This window comes from Siphateles boraxobius, unplaced genomic scaffold (genome assembly GCF_051911475.1).
Source record: "Siphateles boraxobius isolate OS27281-9 unplaced genomic scaffold, OSU_SipBor_1 24, whole genome shotgun sequence".
NCBI lineage: Eukaryota > Metazoa > Chordata > Actinopteri > Cypriniformes > Leuciscidae > Siphateles > Siphateles boraxobius.
The window spans coordinates 13,071,436-13,095,401 of NW_027508855.1; the positions used below are offsets into that span (position 1 = coordinate 13,071,436).

At 42.4% G+C, this 23,966-nt stretch overlaps 1 protein-coding gene across 1 annotated transcript in view; it reads right to left on the bottom strand.

Moving 5' to 3' along the window:
* Positions 1 to 6,623: 6,623 nt before the first annotated feature.
* Positions 6,624 to 23,966, bottom strand: part of htr7c (5-hydroxytryptamine (serotonin) receptor 7c) — a 51,824-nt gene continuing 34,481 nt past the window's right edge. The window contains exon 2 of the mRNA XM_077241526.1: positions 6,624 to 9,074. Within this exon, the coding sequence (XP_077097641.1) occupies positions 8,327 to 9,074 (748 nt within the window). The 3' untranslated portion in view covers positions 6,624 to 8,326. The remainder of the gene's footprint in view (positions 9,075 to 23,966) is intronic.

The window sequence follows — 23,966 nt, forward strand, 5'->3', positions numbered from 1 at the left end:
GTATATTTCATGCCCCATGCAAATAAATGCTGGTTGAAATTTTTTCACTCTGAGAGTTGTCATGACTAAACTACATTTCACAGATTTCTTGAGATAAATGGAAGCTACAACTTTTGGCAGGCACAGATAGACTATCCATTTGCCATCAAAGTTATGGCACACTTCAATGAACAGCTTCTGTCACTACACAGATGACAGTATCTTTGCTGTCTGGATTTTGACCATAATCACTTTTTCATACCCACAAACTACTCTCTTGATCCATTGTGGCTCTACTGCAGCACCAAAATACTTGTCAGTAGGTTCAAAACCATTTATTTCCAAGCCTCAGCGCATGCAATATAACTTTAAGTACCAGCACTTTACCTGATAATGACATGTCTTAGGCTGCTATACATCAGTCATGTTTCATTCTTCTCTGCTCCCGCTGTACTGTATGTTGTTCTATTCATAGCTATTGAATTGTATGGCCTTAAATACCTCTATGCTGTTAAAATGCAGCACTGCTTTATCTGCTGCATGAACGTCTCTGGTTACGTATGTAACCCTAGTTCCCTGAAGGGAACGAGACGCTGCGTGACAACGCTTTGGGAACGCCCCTGCGTGAGTGCGTCATGAAGCACGTATTAAATCAGTCCAATGGCGAGACGGAACGTGAGTGGGTGACGTCATCGACCAGGAAACTATATAAGCACCCCAAAACACAAGCGCGTCAGCTTCTGATAAGACTGAAGCAAGTGCTCACGGGCATGCTGGGAGTATGGCATAGACACGCAGCGTCTCGTTCCCTTCAGGGAACTAGGGTTACATACGTAACCAGAGACGTTCCCTATCAGGGAACTCGAGCTGCGTGACAACGCTTTGGGAACGCTAATACCAACGTCGCCATACAAGCAAGTGTCCTTCGTGTGAAGTCAGAGCGCACATTCGGACGAAAGCACCTGCGCCCCTGGAGTGGAGCTGAAGTCGAGATGATAAAACTTCACGAATGTGTGCGGTGGACAGCCCTTCTTAGGGGGTCCAAAGCAAACGAATAGCTGTTCACTCTTTCTCCACAGGGCAGCACTGTGGACATACGCATCTTGGGCCCTAACAGGGCAAAGCAGATTTAGTTTCTCTTGGTCCGACGTCAGAAATGGAGGAGGACAGAAAGCCTGCAGTACAACAGGCCTGGCCACATTGGTTGGTACCTTGGGAACGTATCCCGGCCTAGGGAGGAGGAAAGCCTTCATCATGCCTGGTGCAAATTCCAAGCACGAGGGAGAGACCGACAGAGCTTGGATATCTCCTATTCTTTTTAATGAAGATATAGCCAGAAGACAGATACTTTTAAGAGTGAGGAATTGCTCCGAAACTTCTTCAATGGGCTCGAACGATGCTAGAGAGAGACCTTCTAGAACAACCGCCAGGTCCCAGGTCGGCACCCTCGTGCAAACTGCTGGCCTCAGCCTCAGAATGCCACGAAGGAAACGGGTTACAAGTGGGTGTCTCCCGAGAGAAGCACCACTCAAAGGGATGTGGTAAGCAGATAAGGCCGCCGCATACACCTTCAGTGTGGAGTGGGTTAACCCTGTGGAGAAACGCTCCTGAAGGAATTCCAGCACTGCACCCACCGGGCAGTTAACTGGGTCCAGCTGGTGTTCTCCACACCAAGAGGTGAACATTTTCCACCTCAAGGCATATAATTTCCTATTGGCCGGAGCTCTGGAGTGGAGGATGGTCTCCACGACCTCAGTCGAGAGACCAAATTCTATGAGCTGGGCCCCCTCAGAGGCCAAGCCCACAACCTCCATAGATATGGGCGGGGGTGAAGTATCGACCCGCTCGCCTGAGAGAGAAGGTCCCTCCTCATCGGAATCTCCAGAGGAGAGCCGTCGAGGAGAGAAATTAGGTCCGCAAACCAAACTCGGATCGGCCAGTGCGGGGCTACATACAGTAGACTGACCCCGTCCCGGCGAATCCTCTCCAGAACTCCTGGGAGCAGAGCAATCGGGGGAAATGCGTACAGGCGTGACCTCGGCCACTCCTGTACCATCGCGTCCAACCCCAGAGGGGCTGGAGGACTTAGGGAAAACCACAGTTGGCAGTGTGATGTTTCCCTGGATGCAAATAGGTCTACCTCGGCACGACCGAAATGTTTCCATAGGAGCTCCACCACCTCGGGGTGGAGTCTCCACTCCCAGGATGTCTGCCCCCTGATTCAAATACCCGGGGATATAAATCGCCCTCAGTGAAAGAAGCTTCCCCTGGGACCATAGAAGGATCTGGCGAGCCAGCTTGTATAACGGACGCAAACGCAGACCCCCCTGATGGTTTATATAAGAGACCACCGATGTGTTGTCTGACCGGACAAGAACATGGTGACCTCTCAGGTCTGGGAGGAAGTGTTTCAGAGCCTGAAACACCGCCATCATTTCTAGACAATTTATGTGCCAATGAAGATGATGGTCCTGCCACAGACCCTGGGCCGAGCGACCACTCATGATCGCCCCCCAGCCTGTGAGAGAGGCGTCCGTCGTTAGTGTTACAAGACGACACGGAGCCCCCAACACAGGACCTAGGGACAGGAACCAAGGTGTTTTCCACATAGCCAGAGCACGGAGACACCGTCGCGTGACCCTGATCTTGCGGAGCGGGTTTCCCCTCGGGGAGAACCCCTTGGTCCTGAGCCACCACTGCAGTGGTCTCATGTACAGCAGGCCGCAAGGTATAACGTTGGACGCTGCTGCCATCAGACCCAGAACCCTCTGATATTCTTTTACAGTGAGTGACTGGCCTAGCTTTGCCTGTTTGACGGCTAAGAAAATCGAAGCTATACGAGCAGGAGACAGACGTGCCTGCATCGTCATCGAATCCCAAACCACGCCCAGAAAAGTGGTCTTCTGTACTGGAGAAAGCACACTCTTCTTTGCGTTGAGCCTCAACCCCAACTTTTTGATATGGGCGAGAACGACATCTCGATGCCGAATCACCTGATGCTCCGATTGAGCCAGAATCAACCAATCGTCGATATAGTTTAAAATGCGGATGCCCTGGAGTCGCAGCGGAGCCAGAGCTGCATCCAAACATTTCGTGAAAGTTCGGGGAGACAGTGCTAGGCCGAACGGAAGAACCCGATACTGGTACGCTTCGGCCCCAAAAGCGAACCTCAGGAACTTCCTGTGTTGTGGAAGGATGGAAATGTGGAAGTACGCGTCCTTTAGATCTATCGTGACAAACCAGTCCTCGGACCTGATCTGTGACACGATCTGCTAGAGAGTAAACATTTTGAATTTGAGCTTCCCTACCGAGCGATTTAACAGGCGCAGATCTAAAATTGGACGCAACCCCCCATCCTTCTTTGGAACAATGAAATATCGGCTGTAATAACCCAACTCTCTGCTGGGAGGAAGAACTCGTTCTATAGCCTCCTTCAGCAGGAGAGTTTTCCCCTACTGTTCCATAACCAGAGCCTGCTCGGGGCCCACCACTGTCGGCAGAACCCCTCTGAAGCGAGGCGGATGTGATCTGAACTGAATCGCGTACCCCTTCTCGATAGTCTGCAGGACCCAATGAAATACATTTGGAAGGCTTTTCCACTCTGCCAAAAATTCTACTAAGGGTACCAGTCTCTCGAGACTGGCCTCTGGAATATTTTGAGTGGCAGACACAGTGCCCTGTAACGGCGCACCGGCAGGGAACAACTGGTCTGACCACTCTAAACCGCTCCTCAGAGCGGGTGAGCGTCCCTTGGGAAAGCGCTCGCTGGGACCGTCTACGCCCCGGCACGCAGGCGGGGTTGGCAGAACGGGCCCCTGAGGGCACCGAGACAGAACGGCCGCTGTGTACTGCGGCAAACACCTTTCTCTCTTGGTGGGGACCACCCTCAGTACCCTGACGTTTCTGGCGTCAGGGCTTCTTCTTCGACGAAGCCTTCCTGGCGACAATAACCGTCCTCAGAACGGCCTTGCCCCTGGAAGACCTCGTCTGAGAGCGCCGCGCCTCGGCCCAGTCTTGCTGGGGAGGAGCACGAGACGCGACACTCCTTTTCTGTTGCGCCCGGTCTGAGGAGCTACTCGACGGCCGGGACTGCTCCCGCCCAGCAGCCCCGGAGACATGAACACGGAGGGGGAGAAATTTCTGGAGCGCCGCCACCTGCTTTTTCTCTTCCTGAAACCTCTCGATGACCGAATTCACTGAGTCACCAAAGAGGCCAGCAGTTGAAAGCGGGGCGTCCGGGAGAAAAGATTTTTCCTTTTCTTTCATGTTGGATAAATTCAACCATAAGTGTCTCTCCGTTGCCACCATGGCTGCCATAGAACGGCCCACTGATTTGGCCGTCTACTTGGTGGCACGGAGAGATAGATCTGCTGCCTGACATAATTCTCGAATTACGTCTGCACTAATTTCATCCCCCTCACTCATATCTTTTAATAGGTCTGCTTGATATGCTTGTAATATCGACATAGTATGTAAGCACGCTGCCGCTTGACCTGCCGCCGAGTAAGCTTTGCCCACCAAAGCCAAGGTATTTCTTAATGGCTTTGTGGGCAATGCCGGTGTCTTACATGACGATGCCGTATCTGGAGATAGATGGTTCGCTAGCGTTTCTTCAGCCTTAGGCATCGCCCCATCACCATAATTCTTAGCCCCAGAAATATTTGAATAAACAGATGTTTGCTGGCTAAATATTCTGGATGGCACTGGTCTTTTCCATGACCTCGACACCTCGGTGTGGAGGTCAGGAAAGAGTGGAAGACACCGGCGTGGAGGTGCAGCACGAGACGGCAGAAATCTTTCATCTAGTTTACTTTTTGAACGAGATTCCTGTCTATCAGCTGGCAACTCGATGCTTAATTTTTCTACAGCACGAGCGAGCACCTCCATAAGCTCCTCACTAGCAGGAGACTGAAGTGACGAGTCCCCAATCTCTGCTGTATCAATACTTTCAACATCCAGATCCTTAGAACTGGATAATTGAAGTGATGATGCCTCAGCCTGGGGGGAAGAAACCGCAGCGCGTGCTTCCACACCTGGATCTGAGGCACTGGATCTACCAGGTAAAGGCTGAGATAAGGCAGAGCCCGTCTCAATCCCCGCTGATAGATCCATTTGCGATCCCCACGATTGAAGCCCGAACCGCGGGGAGCGCGCACCGAACCACTCTCCTCGAAGAGGGCTCGGCGGGAGCGGAGCGTTTTCATTGACATACGCTCGCAATGCTCGCAACCAGCTCCCTCGAGAGCTGACTGGGCATGCTGCACTCCCATACAAACAACACACAGATCGTGAGTGTCCCCACCTGAGATATAACGTGGGCAGGGATGAACACACTTTCTGAACTGCTGTTCGCTCGCCATATTATATATATGTATATCGTCTCTTTATAGTTTTTTTTATATGTGAAAAACTCCTGCCTAGCAATTTCTAAGGACAGACAAAAACACTTTGAGACAAAGACTGATATATTCACACACAGAGCGCTTGCTGAGGACTCAGAAGCTGACGTGCTTGTGTTTTGGGGTGCTTATATAGTTTACTGGTCGATGACGTCACCCGCCTATGACGTTCCATCTCGCCATTGGACTGATTTCATACGTGCTTCATGACGCACTCACGCAGGGGCGTTCCCAAAGCGTTGTCACGCAGCTCGAGTTCCCTGATAGGGAACACTATGATCCCCTATTATTTGATTTTAAAGGCTGTTTTCACATTTGTTTCTTTTATTTGCTCCGAATAAATGTTAGTGTAAAATGTTCTTTACACTAAGAAAAAAAAAGGTTATTTTAAGGACTGTTCACAGTAAGGTTCTTTGTGGAACCTAAACTGGTTCTTCTATACTACGGCGTCACTGCCAAAACCCCATTTTGGAACTTTTATTTTTGAGAGTGTATGGAGAACTAGCAAAAACTAGTAGCTACTGTATATAAAAACTCAGAAGATGAAGAAGCCAGTTTTTGTCCCTTTAGATTTACCACCAAAACGGCACCCGAGTCTGTCTGTGATGAATGTTTAGCAAGAGATACACCAAGTGGGCACTGCTTTCCGAAAGTATTTCACAAACATCCAGCAATAAGGAATTAGCATTATTCTGTAGTAAGTGTGATTGAACATGGAACAACACCTAATTTCCGGGAATGCGTTTCATTGAATTTCAACACTTCTTGCCATTTAACTTGACCTGTGTGTTTTGGCCAATTCAGTTCAAATTCCAACTAATGAACTAAAGAAAATCCAATTGTTAGTTTTTGCATTTTCCAATCCAACCTAACAAACGCTGAACTCTGAAGTCAAACAAATGTGGGTCCGCATCTAAAGCTCTAGTGTGAAACATATATAAATATAAAATGTATATTTCCGATATATAATCAATTTATATTATATTTTAAAATTGCATCAGTAACTGGCAGCCTTCGGTTTCAGGAAAACATGCCCAAATGCGTCTATAAATTAATGTTTACAAAGGTTTTTAGTTGCCCAGACATTTTTGTAATTTCCACAAATCATTGCAAGAAATCATGTGCAACCCACAGGTACAGTAAGTTAATTCTATGAAATGAAGCAAAGACACATTGATGATCAGAATGAGAATTTCCTTATAGAAATACCCTAAAGAAATCAAAACTGTCAAAAGAGTACCTTGGTTTCTTTTTCTTCTAATTTATTTCATTTCTTTAACTTTCTTCATCTTCCTCTTTACTTTGTTTTACATCAACGATCTTGGCAAAACACTTAGTTTTGTCCTTGTTCAAAAAAGGTAATACACAAAAATGCACAGGCAATTTCTATGTTTCTGGTGCAGGGTTAAAATCTGTGACAAGAAACACTTTGTAAGCTTCTCACAAAGATTTGGCAACACACATATACAACTGTACATCAAAAACATTTCACCTCTAGATCTCCCTGCGTAAACAACCACATCAAGTTCCTCAGTCAATAATGTATCTGTTAAGAGTAATTAAGACTTGAGATTTAACAGGAATTCAGTCCTCAGTAAATGTTGCTTACCACAAGTTTCACAGTCATTCATGGTTGAGGAGACACTTAAAGGCATTGAAAGTCTTTTCCAATTGCCACATCAGGTCAAAAAAATGGGTAGAAAACTGACAATGCCAGATCACAGCATATTCACAAAGGCTCACTGAGTCAGATGTTCCATCAAAGACAGCCGGCTATTCCTTGTTCTTAAAGTTCTTAAAATAGATGGACTGAATCATCGGAAAAGCAAGGTGAGTGTCCTGTCTCTTGTTGTTTCTAGGCAGGGATTCACGCTCTCGCACACACACATTCTGATGGATTTCCAATATCAGTCAAGCCTCATGGTGACAACTGCCCACAAGCCCTTATTTTTCCTCCTCTGGAGACTCGGTCGCCTGATATGTACAGAACATCTGCTCTAAGGTGGCCGCACACTTCATCAGAACACTCACATGTGGAGGGAAATCAATATAATCGCAGCTTAATGCAGAAAAATGAACCAGCAGCTTTAAACAATGACTGGCTAAATACAAACTAGGAAGCAAGTGTGAAGATTTAGGCTACACTTTTGTGTCACATTGTGGAATCTATTGTGATGAGAAAATGAACAGCTCTGAGAAGATAATGGCCAGTAACGGATCAATATTGTATGCAAAACTTCAGGAGCAAATTTCAGGTAATTTTGGCCAACTTTTATCATTTAAAGTGTCCCAATTTACCTGAATTCACTCTAAATTTCCAAATGAACATATGTTTCTTTCTCCCTGATTCTTGAGAGTCTTGAAGCCAAAACATGAATCATATTTTAATTTGTTCTGAAAGTAGCCAATAGCCATTGTTCTTTATACAAACGTGCAATTTTATTTTAAATATTTGTTTTAAAATCTTACTGATCGTTAAAATTTAAACAGTAGCATATACATAGAATTGAAGAAAAAAAGAATAATGGGTAGGCCTATATAAAATAAAATTTAAACTTATTTATATAGGCTTAAATGATTTATTATTTAATGAATTCAACAAAATCAAAGTCTTTTTTATGCATATTTTCTGAGTTCTGTTGCCTGTTTTGTCTGAAGAATCAGTGCTGAATTGTTACCCAAGTATTTTAGTAAGTCTAATCCTCGGGCCTAATATGGTATACCTTGATGTCTCATGGGGGAAAAAATAGAAGAAAAAAAAAACAACTACTGACCAAAACTATGCCTTAATGGAACAGAAATATGAGTGTTCTGAAGAAACATGAGTCTGTGATTCAGTTTATTGTTCAAACTTTATCTATAAAACCAATAAGTGGATGTAGCAATGCACATTGTTTGGCTTTGTGAAAACCAAAATTGGGCCAGACCACATACTTTATCACTATACCTTAAACCCGCAGTGCCTCATGCACACCTACAGCCGACAGTCGCCGGTTTATGTTCCGGTACCTGCAACGGAGCAAATCCCTGTAAGTGGAGCGCAGGTCCCGGTTAAAGAAAGCGTAAATGAAGGGGTTCATTAGTGAATTGGCATATCCAAACCATAGCAGCGTCCTCTCCAGCCATATTGGTATGCAACTACACTTGACCCCACATATAAAGGGTCTCGCTGTAGATAGAATAAAAAACGGCAGCCAACAAATGCCAAAGACTCCAACTATCACGCCCAATGTCGTAGCTGCCTTTTGCTCTCGCTTAAAAATTGAGATATTCTGTCGTTCACGGCTGAGAAAACGAGAAAGAGCAGCGCACTCCTCAGCTACGCCAGGTGTGTGTTGAGGTTTTAGGCCATGCATCCTCAGGGCTTCGCTGGCAACGGTCTCCAAGCGTTCCCGACGGGGGAAGTCAGTAAAACGATGTTTGGCGCCGCTTTTTCTGGCGGCCTTGAAGATCTTGTAGTACATGAAGAGCATGACGATCATGGGGATGTAGAAGGCCACGGCGGTGGAGTAGATGGTATAGCCGAAGTCCTGGCTGATTAGACAAACGCCAGCCGTGTTAACGTTCTTCGCCCAACCGCAAAATGGTGGCAGTGTGATGGAGGCCGACACAAGCCATACACCAAAAATCATCTTCGCCATCAATTGGCCATTTTGACGAGCAGGGTAGGTCAAAGGGCGGGTGATTCCAAGATACCTGCAATCAAACAAACAGATATAAGATATTATGATGAGATTGTCACTATGAATTCAAAATTGACAATTCTTGTTATTTTATGGAATATGGCAGTATTTATTCCAAATGATTTATCTATGCACCCATCTTTTTTCAAAATTCATGTGCCCTCGTAATCTAATCAAAATAACAATAACTCTTGCAGCGACATCTCTTCTATGATGACGTGCTTACTGGTGCGAAGGCGGGACAACCCGTCACTCACATGAGATCTCCTAATAGCAAACCACAACTATCTAATGATCCAATCAATTCCCTATCGACAAAATTGAGTCCCACACAACTTTTTCTTTCTTATAGGATAAGCCATTTCACTCGGATAAGTGACACAATCATAGACTGTAAAAAAAAACTGTCTCTGCTTCCTTCCACTGTAGAAAATGGAGCCAAAATATCCCAGTAATGGCTGTTGCCGATTACATCGTTGGAAGCCCTAGTCTGAAGAGTAGTGATGCTGCACTGCAAAATACCTTGTTAAAGGGATAGTTCACCCAAAGATGAAAATTATCACATCATTTTCTCACCCTCAAGCCATCCTAGGTGTAAATTACTTTCTTCTTTCAGCCGAACACAATCATAACAAAAAAGTGCTATACGTATAAAAAAATGTCCTGCCTCTTCCAAGCTTTTTAATGGAGATTTTGAAGGGCCAAAAAAAATCACATCCATCCATCATAAAAGTAGCCTAATCCATACGGCTCGAGGGGTTTAATAAAGGCCTTCTGAAGGGAAGCGATTCGTCTTTGTAAGAAAAATATCCATATTTATAACTATATAAATTAGAATCACTGGCTTCCGGTAAACACCGTACGCGAGTCGAATTCCAGCGGAAGAGTGAACTCTGAACAGACGCATGTGTAACCCTTCACTCAATTTGGTACAGACACAAAGTCTGAGTATGGACCAGTTCAATCAGAAGACTAAATTCGCCTGCAGATAATAAGGATGTCACAACAATAATGAGCCACTCACACAAGGTATAAGGTTTAACTGAATATAGTTTTGTTTGTGTTGAATGCAAAACTGGAATTCAATAACTGTCTGGAATGTAAAAGAGAAAAATAAAAAGGAGAAAATACAGGAAAGAAAAAAATACCATGTGTACTTCTAAAACAAATAAAATACGTACATTCTTTAAACACTTTTTTCTTCTTATAGGTTTCAAGGATTTCAAATACTCTAAAGGTCTCAAAAGGTAAGTATAATCACTTGACTTTTAAACACTGTTTATGTAAATTAATAAATTAGCCTCTTGTTTTTCCCTTCTAGGTTTCAAAAAATAAAATAAAAAAATTAGTCACCAACAGTAACACTGAATTCACCTTATGACTTAATTTTAATTTAGAATAATCGATTACATTTTTTTTGATTTCCTTTTGAAATTTTTGTTGAATATGTTTCTTCTTCTGGCTTCTAATTTTCAAAACAAACTAAAGAAAGGAAAAATAAAATAAAAAACAATTACATTTGATCAAGCAACACAGTAAAACAAAAACAAATAAACCCAATAAATTCACATTTAATTCCCTTCACAGGGATTTAACCCCTCAGGTTTCAAACCTAAATATGGCTGTAATCGTTAAAAAACAATGGAATTGTTCATTACTCAGTCTACTCAGTCTAAAATCATTGTGTATTTACTCGCCTCAATCTCGGTTCCCAGAATTCTGCTCAATGTGTGGTACTTTACAAGATGATTGAGAGGCGAATGAGAGTGAAGCAAGACATTCAGTATTCTAAAAAAACATAAGTTCACATCAGGGGCATACTACAGCGAGATGAGGGCATGGTGGTGCAAATTGTATTTGTCTGAGCAGCTCTTGTCTGAACCAATCAGCACCCACTCAAGTAGAATTGAACGGAAGCGCAGAATTTGAGAAAAATGCATGAACAAAAAAAAAACAATTATATTATTACCACTTCTGCTGCTGAGGAAATTGACCTTGATGGTGCCATTGCGTCTGTTGTGGCTAAATCGCAACTTAAAACCGCATTTAAAGAGCATAAGATTACAGCCCTTGAAGGTTTGATGAAGGATTCTCATTGCCATGACCCCTGCCCCCAGGAGAACGTGCTTTCCATAGAGATCTAAATGTAATCTCTGTGCAGTTTCCACTCTTGCTGGGGTCGTACTGAACTCACAAAGCCGGTGAGTTTAGAATGGTTCTGCACTGTTAGTATAAGACCAGGCATGAATGATACTGAATAACTTCCCCTCCCTTTTGGAGCAACGACTCTTCTTTTCTCTGATGATGTGTTCACTGTCACGAAACAGAATAGTGCAGACAAGGTCAAATCTAAACAGAGTTTGTTAAAGTACAGAAAGGGATGCAAACAGGTAAAGTAACTGATACTTGCTGTGAAATGACCGCTTTTATCAGTTTCAGGTAGATCAGAGAAGTGACTGGAGGACTGGATGGTTGGCAGACGGATGATCACAGACGACTGAAGCAGACTGATGGTTGGGCAGTTCGAGAGAGGATTCCACCAGTGGAATCAGCAGATAGGTATTCAGGTAAGTGTTCAGGAATGAACAACAAGACCAGTGGTGCGTTTCCAGTACAATGGAATTATTTTGCTTTATTTACAGATTCAATCATAGGCTCGTTCTTACATAGGCTACTAGAGCATGTACGCACATGCGCACTCTTCAAAAACGACGCTTTAAATCTCTTGGTAAACTAAAATACGTAAATGACATTTGTATGTATTATAAATAAAAGATATAGATTGTACTGAATGTTCTTTCTTTCTTTCTTTCTTTATTATTTTTGGCTCAAGATAAGGATTTATTGAGTCCACATGTCATGCAAACAAGAAACTATGCTTCTAACCACAGGTAGAGAGCTGTCGTTCCAACCACACAAATTTATGATGCTGTTTGCAAATGTTAATTGAAACGAAGGGTTCGGGAAACACCGACTCATTGAACTATGCAGATAACAACGGAACTTGTGACCATAGTTAGCTAATGATGCTTTTGGGAAAAGCACCCCAGATAATGTGAATTGAGGTGTGCATGCAGGCTTATATGGTGACTGTGATGATTAAGTGCAGGTGGTGCTGATCAGTAATCAGGTGATTGTGATCATGAGTATAAATCTGGTGCTGAGGGTGTGGCTGATTCTGTGACAGTCATTCTCATGACATCACAGCAATAGCAAACCACAACGATCCAATCAATTCCTGATGTAAAAAATCTAGTCCAGCCTACATTTTTCCTTGTTCGAGATTTCACTCAAATAAACATCACCATAGGGAAGAAAAGACTATCACAATTTCCATTTCATGCTGACTTTAAAATACCAAGACTGATGTTTTGCTCCAGTGCTTCAGTGTTTTCTGCACTGCTTTTCTGAATCTAAACCATCACCGCTGAATCGACATCCCCACGGTAAAATAAGTCATATTTTAGAGTTTTTTTTTACAATCAAAATTAATGAGAAGCAATTAAATTAAGGCTTATACCATAAATGTCAAAAAAATGTTCTATTGAGTAGTCCTTTACTTTTATGAACTGGTTATTTTTTTATTATGAGTGCTATATGTTTTTTATTCACTAAAAAGAACTGGTTTTTAAGAGTAATTTGTTATTGTGTAGTCTGATTCACAAGCAAATGACTCCTATGAATGAACCAGTTCTTTTTAGTAAATCAAGTGAAAATAAATTAAACATTTTCTGATTCATTAAAGTAACACTATGTAGTTTTTCAACCTTTCATAATATATTTCCAAGACCCTTATGATGGTACATCGACTTACAATAGGTTAAATGACACGTCTGCCAAAGCCTGACATGGTCAGTATCGATTTTACTGGCACTATGTAACTTCGGGTTTCGGGTATTAACCGGAGCACAAAAAGAACTACAAAATTCGACTGCTTTACAGCATTCATAGTTTTTCTTCGTTTGTGATGTCGTTCATAAAATCATGCATCATACTCTACCTTGTCTGTGGCCATTGTTGATTCCAAAGCCGTTGTTTTGACGATTTGTTCTGCCTTGTCGAAAAGTGCTACCGTAGTGCGAATCGATAGCAGAGTCTGTCAATTTGTGCTGCCTTCTCAACAAACTGCTACCCAAGTGCGAATCAATCACAGAGAATGTTGATTCATTCTCTATTGTTTTCATAATGGTGTAAATATCACAATATTATGACATCGTTATTTCATTTAAATCATGGAAAGTGTATGGTGAGCATATTTATCACATTTGATATAACAAGTAAAAATGACATTATTATATAAAATACAATTATAATAAAATTCAAAGTTATGAGTACAGTATACTGTACTGTTTTTATTTTTAAAACGGTGTGAAAAGTAAAAATTATCATCAAATATTCATCTTTGACCTGTCAAAGTTTCCTACAAGTCTCCACAGCAAGGATGCATAGATTTATGGGCGTGGTAAGCAGAAGAAAAATGAGTTTGCACATGCGCATAACCAGTAAGTAGCACATCTCAATGGGTAGCATGAATCGTCAGAACACCGGTGCTGGATAAACAGCGAGCGTGCGCGTGCGACAGTAGGCTGCGGTAGGCTAAATTATTTACGACAGCCGTAATGGACAATTCCGCTTCCAACCTGTAGGGCGACCGCAGAGGAAAAGTTCCTTTGTGTTGCTTTAATAAATTATTCTTTTGATTCAGTCAATTTCATTAATCATTCAAAAAGGCTAACGAGCTGACAGAGCACTTGAATCAATTGGACGAATCCTTCTCTGAATTAACTCACTGAATCCATATTATCACTTCCAGTGATGGAATTTTTTAATTTATTATACAGCTCTATGAAATACTTCATTCTTATTGGTCCTGTTATTCACCCGTTGTCCTTGAGTATTTGTTTTTTCTTAGAGGAAGCTTTAAGATAATTATACAGATAGAATTCTAAGATAATTTCTCTTTTGTTTCACGTTTTTTGTATGCAGAAAATCAGAATAATACATTTTACTAAAAAAGTCAAAGCTCTTTGTCTGCCATGTGGTCTCCTTTTACCGTTGTTTATGTGTATTTCCTATACAATAATAATCTAAACACTTTCCAGACTTAAACACAGACTTACATTTACATTTATTCATTTAGCGGGCACTTTTATCTAAAGCAACTTACAAATGAGGAATACAAGCGTTTCATCTTAAATGTTTTAAGATTTATCTGTGGTCTGTTTTCTTTATCATCCTTGTTAAGAGACTGCCTCCCATGCCAGAGACGCAGGTTCAAATCCCACTCAGAGCGGGTCGAGTAGGACCAGTTACATTTGGTGCTGTGACCCGGATGGGAGTGAGGTTTAGGTGGGTGAGTGTAACGGAGGCAAGAATTATCTCCGTTACACACACGAAAAGTCTTTAATGTCCTTGTTAGCATGCCAGCCCTGAAGGTTCAAATCCCGCTCGGAGTGGGTCAAGTAGGACCAGTTACATAAAGAATATGTAGTTAAGTACATGTACAACACTGATTTAAAATTCCTGAAGCGCTATATCCAATATGCAGTGACAACTCAACCATACAGATCTGAATCTCCATGGCTTAGACACCATCAGCTGCATAAAGTAAATGATTCCAACATCCCTTTAAGCAGCTTAGCAGTCAAACACCCATTGGTTTATGACTCCCAGCGCAACATAGAGCTCTACAGGTCAGGTAAATAACAAGCCCATTATTTATATAATGGCACTGATGGCACAGAAGTTTCCAAGTCTAGAATAATTTTAATCATAATTCTAGGTCATATGGAAAATGCAGTCTGACCTTTTTATGTAATCCTTTGAACAACATGTACAATTTTCCACTTCAAAGTGAAAAAAAAGGTCTTATGAGAGACCTTATGAGTTCTTTTGAGCTAGAAGGCTAGAAGAGGTCCAGGGTACACTAATCATATACAGATCTCATGTGGCTGTATAACTGTATTTGTCAAAAGTACCAGTGATTTCTTGACATGCAATTCTTTTAACGTTGTACAAAGCTCAATGCACCTTTAAGGTTTTAATTTTTGGCAATGCTTTTGTTTTTTGTTAAATTTGGCAAATCTCAAATCTTGGACTTCATGTTGTTATCATTCAAAATCTCACAACACAACATTCTTCTTCGTGCATGGAAAGCAGAATCTGAACTCTTCCACTTAGCATCAAACCTTTTTCTTCTTTCATTGTTTTAAATTGAATTTTCAAAAAAACGTCTAAATGCCAGTTTAATATAGTAACCATGGGAGCCACTGCAGTAAAAGTACCCTAAAAATAGAAATGATTTTTTTTTTCTCACATTGAGTCAACATTGTATATTTCAGATGTTTAGGAGTGAGAGGGAAAGACTAAATGAGCTTCTAGAAAATTCCTGGCTCTTCTTTTCTTTCTCTCATTAGCGCTATTACTTAGAGCATTCTGTGGTCTTTGATTTACATTAAGGCTGGGTTAATGGAGAGGATTAACCCTTCCACTATGTTGCAGAAGAGCGGTAAAGTGACCTCTATTTGAATGTTTTCCCAATACTGCTATGGCTCATTTTTAAAAGTAGGATTCATCTTTTTGTGTCTGGGACAAGAGACAGTTGAATATTCAAATACCACTTTTAGATGAACTCAAATGTAAAAAAAAAAAACCCTCCTTCACAGATCTTTAAAAGCATTTGAAATTATGCTATCATAACATACTGAGAATCACAAAAAAATGGGAAAAACATATATGAGCTTTTGATTTAATATAATAGTTTCATCAGTTTAATTCCTTAAACAAGTTTGAAGTTGTGTTTAAAATATTTTCCTTATATTTTGATGGATTAATTGAACTTGTGGGATCATTAAATGTTTTTCTGATCTTTACAATATATATATATATACACACACACACACAATTTATATTTTAAAGATTATAAAGCCATATTTTACGACCATTAATATTATTTGCATTCTGACATTATTTTAAATATACTAGATAATTAGTCAAATTTTCCCCACAAATTCTCATTATCATAATGCATCTAGAGCCTTTTATTTTTGAGTGTTTTATAATTATTCTCAATGACCTCTGATTCTTATTAGATTTGCAACAGAAACAGAAAATAAAAAATAAAATAAAACAATAAAAACGTCTCTCTCATGGTACCAATGGCCGCCTCCGCGACCTTCGTAAAGAAGCGGGGCGACAGGGCCAGCCCAAAGGGTAGAACTTTGTACTGATATGCTTGACCCTCAAACGCGAAGCGCAGGAATGGCCTGTGTCGCTGCAGGATGGAGACATGAAAGTACACGTCCTTTAGGTCGATCGCTGCAAACAAATCTCGGGGACGGATGCACACGAAAATGCGTCTCTACGTTAGTATTTTTAACGGAAGCTTGTGAAGGGCCCGATTCAAAACTCGCAGGTCCAAGATTGGCCGTAACCCACCACCTTTATTGGGTACAATGAAGTACGGGCTGTAGAAGCCGCTCTTCAAAACGGCAAGGGGAAAGGGTTCCCTCACGATCTCCGTGCACATGACAGGGGCACGTTCGCAAAACACCAAAGTGTAACGAATGCCGCTGAACTTGGGCAGACGCCAGGGAAACTGAACAGGGGTACAAGGCTTTACAGGGTCGCACACCGCCAGTCTGACCCACTTGGGACTCAGGAACGAAGAAATTTGCTCTTTTGACAATCTGAAGAGCTCGTCCCCCATCCCTGGGTGGCCTGTCTCAGGGACACTTAGTCTTAGACTTGCCACCTGGTTTGCCCAGGGACGCCCTTGGCGACGAGCAGGCGGAGGAACTGCCACCGGCCAGCCGGGGCAGGATGTGTCGGATGGCCTCGTCTGTACTTGGGCAGCAGAGAACTGTTGGACCTAGTTCTCCACCGCGTCGCCAAACAGCCCAACCTGTGAAATTGTCCAGGAACCGAACCTTGTCCGCATCCGCCATATCAACCAGGCTGAGCCAATGATGGAGCTCCTGGACCACCAGGATGGACATCGCTAGACCGATCCCGCAAGACGCAACGCTTGTACCCCGGAGGGCCAAGTATGTAAAATGTGCCATCCAAGACCTAGTAAGCTCTCCATGCACTTCAGGAAAGAAAGGCACTGGGGCGGCGGGCTGAGAACCAGCGCAGCCCACCCAGAGAAACCAATCATCCAACCGAGACTGAGCGGGACATGGTGGAGGATTCCACTCGAGCTCAACAGCCTTTATCATTTCTGGATCTGGCTTGGGCAGTGTTACACTCCCAGAGGGAGATAACGCAGCCGCGTCATCATTCTCCAGATGCCAGCTCACCCTCAGATTCTGCAATCAGTGTCCTATCCTCTGGAGGGGCACCGAATGAAACGGCTGGTTGGTCCATTACAGAGGGACCAGCACGTTCAACAGGAAATTCCACTGGCTGCGGTGTGATGGAGGAGTGAGGAGCCCACAGGGAATGGTTACCGGGCGGGTATTCCATTACTATCCTCAGATCACCGCATCCCACACGGCACCCTAGGGTGGGGCATGGTAAAGTGGACTCCACCTTTGCGGACGAAGGCGATTCTTGATCTAAACACAAGACAGTCATATTCCCGCAATGGGAACATGAACCATCCACAAAAGCTGCTTAAGCGTGCTGTAAGCCCAAACATGTGATGCAACAATTGTGACCGTCAGAGGGGGACAGAGAACGACCGCATCCAGAAACGCACGGGTGAAATTACATCTTGAAAAAGACGCAAACGCATCCGTGTTGCTCTGACAGGAAATTTAAAAATTCTCACCAGTGCTGGAGCACACAGGGGAATGATCGTAGCAACACTGACAGGGATTGTGCAGCCTTTACCAGTGAAGCACTCACCTTCCTTGCCCTCAACCGGCCGTTAGACAAACAAAAACAAACACAGAATTGTGATGCTGTTAAAACAGCTCAGAAGGTTCGTGACCACCGCTGCACTCGCACTGTAGAACCACCAGCACCGGGAGAAACTTAATGGAGAAGCGCAGACACACTCGCTCATTGTAATATAACAACATTTTTCAGAGACATCGACATGAAGACTGATCGGCTCCGAAGTGAAAGAGAACTCGTGCGTGCATCCACTTCCGTATTTATACCCGTGCCGTGGGGCAGAGTGTGAGATGCAGATCTTGCACGCCAATGTGCATTGGCTCGTTTTAACAGAACTCGAAGATGACAGGCTCCCTAAGCGTGATCCCAATCAGTCGACACGTGAGCAAATTAAAGGGAACTTTCAACAATGCTATGGTGCTACAAAATTTGAAAGTTTTGTAGCTCCAGCCACACAATAGGCCTATTTCACAAAATGGCGGCGGAGACCGGAAGTAGGGTAGCGATACTTCCGGTTGCGCCGCCGCCCGCTACGATCGCCATTCATTCTCAAAATAGACTGTGAACAGCTTGTTTTCTCTGTCATTAATTTATCTGTCAAAAGTAAGAATAGCAGATGTTGTCCGTTTTGTTGATAGTTTTCAGGGAGCTGTGAAAAGATCGAAATTGGACAAAGGTTACAAATTATTGACTTTTGCTTACATAAAAAAAAGGTCCATTCATTAAAATGGGATGACACTTGATTACTAAGCACACACTTACTATAGCTAAACTAAATAAATCAATAATTTGAAATGATGTATGATTACTATGTGTGAAATCTAGTGGCTTTTGTTGAAATTTCATGTCATTAAGTGTTAGTTGTCCCGGAGATTGCAGCAATCTTCCACTAGATTATGGCTCATTTTTCATGTTACGACCATGAATGAAACTAAGAATTGTACATATTTACAGTGAATTTGACCTCACGTTGCTAGTAGGTCCACGTTGCTACCATATCTGATCACATATACATCTAAATATTATGCAGTGCATTACTGAATATAAAATTACATAAATTATGATATATATAGTGTCTCACATTTTTAAATATATTAAAAGTGGCAATTCCTTATGTATTATTCAATATATTGTAATACATTTACACAATGTATTATTTTGTATATTTTCAAATATACTGTTAAACTATTTAATATATTGATCGTTCATATATAGGGAAATATATTTTCTTTTCCCAGACAGTAAAATGTGATTTTGTAACATCAGGATTTTTAAAAACATGTAATATCACTCACTTCATTCATATTTTTAGTCTAACCATTTTTTTATTATTTGCCTTGATTTCATTATTGACATAGTTTAGTTGTCGACTAGCTATACTAGTTAGAAAGACGAAGCAGCTAGCAGCTACGTGATTAGCTCTCACTAGGCACGCTACAGTACCTTGGCTGTTAACTGATTTTACTGTTGAAATAGTGGCAGGCTCGGACTAAAGTGGACTTGGCTGGTTTCTGCTTGTGTCTAGAAAGTGCTAGGAAAAGTTGTAAAAAGGTTTACAGTGTACGGCAAAATATGTACCGTTGGTCTATATGATCCTAACAAATTATATCTCTATTCTGCGTTCACTTGCAAAACCTTTGAATTGCCCGAGAAAGTTTTATTAGGTCATAAAATTTCTACGAAAAATTTCCCCAGAGAAACGAAGAATGAATGGAGAATGAAATAAAGACCTGGGAGGAAATATATAGGCTATCAACACAAAAGTTATGCAAGTAAACGCAAAAACTATTATAGCCCAATCTTTCCTGGCATCTCATCTTTTCCCATCACTTTAGGTTTGGTTAACATCTTTAATATATCATTTCACAAGCTATCTTGAACGAACAGAGGCATGGTCTGAGATAATAGTGTATTTACCGGTGTTGAATTATCGGAAGATGAAGAAAATATCCGTCAGATAAAAAAAAATAATAATAATTTCTTCACCAAAATACAAACCACCACAATGGAACATCCCTTTTGGCCTCATCGTCTAGTTTGTCATACTGTGAGTGTGTTAATGACAAAAAAAAAGGCTACTTACTTGGTGATTCCACGAGATAGTGGTAGATGTCTGAATAGTCCGGCAAAGAGAGTGTGTATGTTTGTGCCATTTTTGCTATCAAGAAACTTTGCAGATCTAGGCTGCGTTCCAGTCCAAAATTGTCATGCCCTTCACTCGCTAACTTCCCCCATCTCGTTCACTCGGATGTGCGTCATTGCTTACGTTGCACGAGTGTCCACTTCTGGCGGAAACTGCAATGGGCTGAAATGGAACGTCCTAAGCCCTTGATCACTTGGAATCAGCTATGGAGTTGATTTATTATTAAAAAAAAAATTCCCTTTAAGAATTTGTTTAATGCAGCATCCAAATGTATATAGGTGTGTTTGGGTTGTTTTACATAAAAAAAATCTAATTAATATATAATAGAGTTGTTTGTGGTGGTGGTGATTAGACGAGATCGGCGGTGACGTCACAATCGAGTTGCATTGTGGTATATGGAACTGCCTGAAGTGTACATATGAAGTAGACTCGCTCCCTCGGTCAAAATCGAGGGAACGAGTGTCTGTCCATATAAACTTCCCTCGTCCACTTCACGAAGTGGAACGCACTTCAAAATGGCGGCAGGGATTCCCCTGAGGGGAAGTGCTTAGGGAAGTTTGCAAGTGCATGTCTAAAAGTGGACTGGAACGCAGCACTAGACATAGACAGTAAAAGAAATGGACACAGCGACCCCATTGATTTCAACGGAGAAGACTGAAGCCTGATTATTGCACTTCCTGCCTGATGGCTCCAACTGAGCGTGACGACAGTCTGACAGTTGTAAATCTTCTAGTAGCTGTGGAAAAACAAATCTGAATCACCCGATTCCTCAAAAACGTTGTTGAAATATTTTGTCCCGTTGTTTTTATGGACTCTCTATCTATGGGCTTCTCCCTTGACTTTATGCCTCTATGTCCCCCCGATTGCTTCATAGACAGTAAAACATTGCCTGCGAGCTTCTCCTCCTGTCTATACGGTAATGTCTCTATTGTGCGACATAAAGTCGCGTGGTTATGAAGCAATCGTTAGCCGGTTTTTACAAAAACGGCTTCTGCTGGGCGATAACGTATGATACAAAGTAATGGAGCCTTTTATACACTGTCATGTTTATTTAGAAATAAATAATGGAAAAATTAAGTCTTTGGACGCCTCAGATCTAAAGTTATTCGCTGTCAAAGTGACGCCAAAATGAATGGGAGTCAATGGAATGCTAACAGCAGGTGAAGTTCTGCTACAATGGCGGCTCCAGCGAGGCTTCAACTTCCGGCTGATGCCCTTGGATCTAGAGCGAGTTCTGTTCTCAGAGGAATCCGTTTGTTTTCCCCCAAAAAGGGCCGTTACCCTTCGATGACGCAAAAGTAGCGTTGGTCTATAAAAACGGGAATGTGACGTAATGATTGACAGCTGTGATTGACAGCTTCTCTAAACGAAGTAGTCACTTAGGCACCAACAGACTATTTGTGGGATTTTCCGAAGGAGATTGGAGCTTCAGCTTTAATTTCCACATGTCCATAACTGTTTATTTCACACTGACTTAATGAGTTGTTCTGCAGTGAACTTTACTAACGGTTTCTGTTAGAGTGAGGGCGGGAACAGATTTGGGACCTACCAGAAGCAGGTCCCAAATCTGCGCAGGTGGTCAGCGCCATATTAGGACTTTGGCAGCTTCAGGCTACGTTTACACGTGGCCGGCTATTTTCATAAACGGACATTTCACCCTCTCTGTTTTCAGAAATAACATTGTGCACACCTGTCAGTTTTCAGAAAATTGTTTGTTTACACAAACCCGTGTATATATGCCGTCAAGAGCATGCCAAACCTGTAGGTGGCAGTGTAAGGAGAAGCTCAAGCTCACGTTAGCCAATCAGAATTCTCTGTTTGCATGTAAACGAAGGGCACAAACGAAGGAAAATGTCTCAAAATAACCATCTCCGTGTAAATGGGGTCTCAGTTTTCACCAGTGGAAGAGAATGAAGGGATTTTTTTTTACAGTATGATATAAACATAATACATAATACAACAAATATATAATACATATATGGTTTATCTGTGTTCTAGACAGCTCGTGCATTTTCATAAGAATAAAGTATATTTATAGGCTAATCCAATGCTAATCAACATTGCCTTGTTTGGAATACTGTAAAACAATATAATTACTGCTTCATTCTATGTTATGAATCTACGTCAGATTACAAAAGGAAGTTATTTCAGACTTAAGAATTTAAGACTGTTGTTAAGAAGTGAGTTTGTCATTAAATGTTCTCTTTTGTTGGATAACAGGTTTGTAAACGCTTCCCATTACAAACTTGGATAGATATTTGGTGTGTGTTGCTTTTTCAAATGCACATCTTTAAAAAGATAGTTGATGAAAGTTTAATGAAAATTCTGGCATCCTTTTCTCACCCTCATGTTTTTCCAAACCTATATGAGTTTCTTTATTTTGTTGAACACAACAGAAGATATTTTAAAGAATGTTAACCAGACATTTGAAAGTATTGACTTCCATAGGTTTTTATTTTCCTACCCTGGAAGTCAATGGCTACGTCAACTGTCTGGAAACTCGTACAGAATTGGGACAACTTGAGGTTCAATAAATTATGACAATTTTCATTTTCATCCCTTTAAGTGACTCAAACTCAGAGCTTTTGCAGAGATGGAGCAGCACTGCGAACCAAACGATCTGCTTCACCATGAAACACGCTGCGCATATACTTATGAACTGCATTATTTTATTATTTTATAAGGAAATAGCCAAGTATTACATGTGGAATTCTCTCGAAAACGTTTAGCACGTTTTTACTATTACAGTTCTCAAGGTTTACTAATCATGAGAAGTGTTGATTGTAGCATTATATTTAGGTCGTGGCATGAAAGGGATCTCGTCAAAAGGAGAGTTCTTTGATCGCTTTCTATATATAATTTATTCAGAGTTTAAATAACAGATTATTTTCATCCTACTAAGAGAAACGTCTCGGTTACATATGGTAACCCTCGTTCCCTGAGGGAGGGAACGGAGACGTAGGTCATGACTGACCAATAGGAATCTCGCTAGAGAGGCCAATCTACTTCGAGTGAAACTAAAACAAGCCAATACACATTGGCGTGCAATCATTTGTATCAGCTGCGCGCCCTCGTTAGCGCGGGTATAAACGAGCAGCTGGTGCGATTGCACATTAGTTTTTTGCTGAGGAGCCAAGCCTGAGAAAGCTGGCCGCCCCGGCGGGCGGCAGCGGATGTGGCGACGGGACCTACGTCTCCGTTCCCTCCCTCAGGGAACGAGGGTTACCATATGTAACCGAGACGTTCCCTATCGGTCAGTCACTACAACGTAGGTCATGACTGACCAATAGGAATCCCTACCAAAGCGCCACAGCCGCTGCACCCCATCCAGCGCCCCCGTGCAAGCCTCTACACCTTCTTGCCTGGAAGGACGATAGGCGGAGGCTTACACAGAGTGAGTCTGACACTGTTGTTCCGTAATAACCCATACAGTGAGATATTGGATAACACTGGGAAAGCGTGCCCTTTCTGTTTAGGAAGGAACGCTGCGGAAGCCACTTCTTCAAAGAGTTATGTGGAAATGCATATGGACTAGCCGAAGGCTGTACTGCATATGAAATAAAGGGTGACTTAGCCCAAGGGAAAGACACGGGCTTCCGATAGGAGCAGCCGTGGAATATACACATATGGGATCCCCGTAGGGTCACACAAATGGAACCCAGCCCAGATCCGGTTCTCAAGGATTCAGCGGATAAGGGCCTGGCGCCGGACGCTCCGCCAAGTCCGGGCCGAGGGGTTTTGGAGGACTCAACAGGTTTTACTCTGGAGCAATAAGGGTGCACAGTAGGGTGCAGCAAGCCGACAGAGCCAGACCTCTCAGTGCTTCTACCCGTCTAGGGTGAGAACACGGGAGGACACCGGCTCTACACGTAGGCTATAGTATCTAGCGAACGTGTTAGGTGTCGCCCAGCCCGCAGCTCT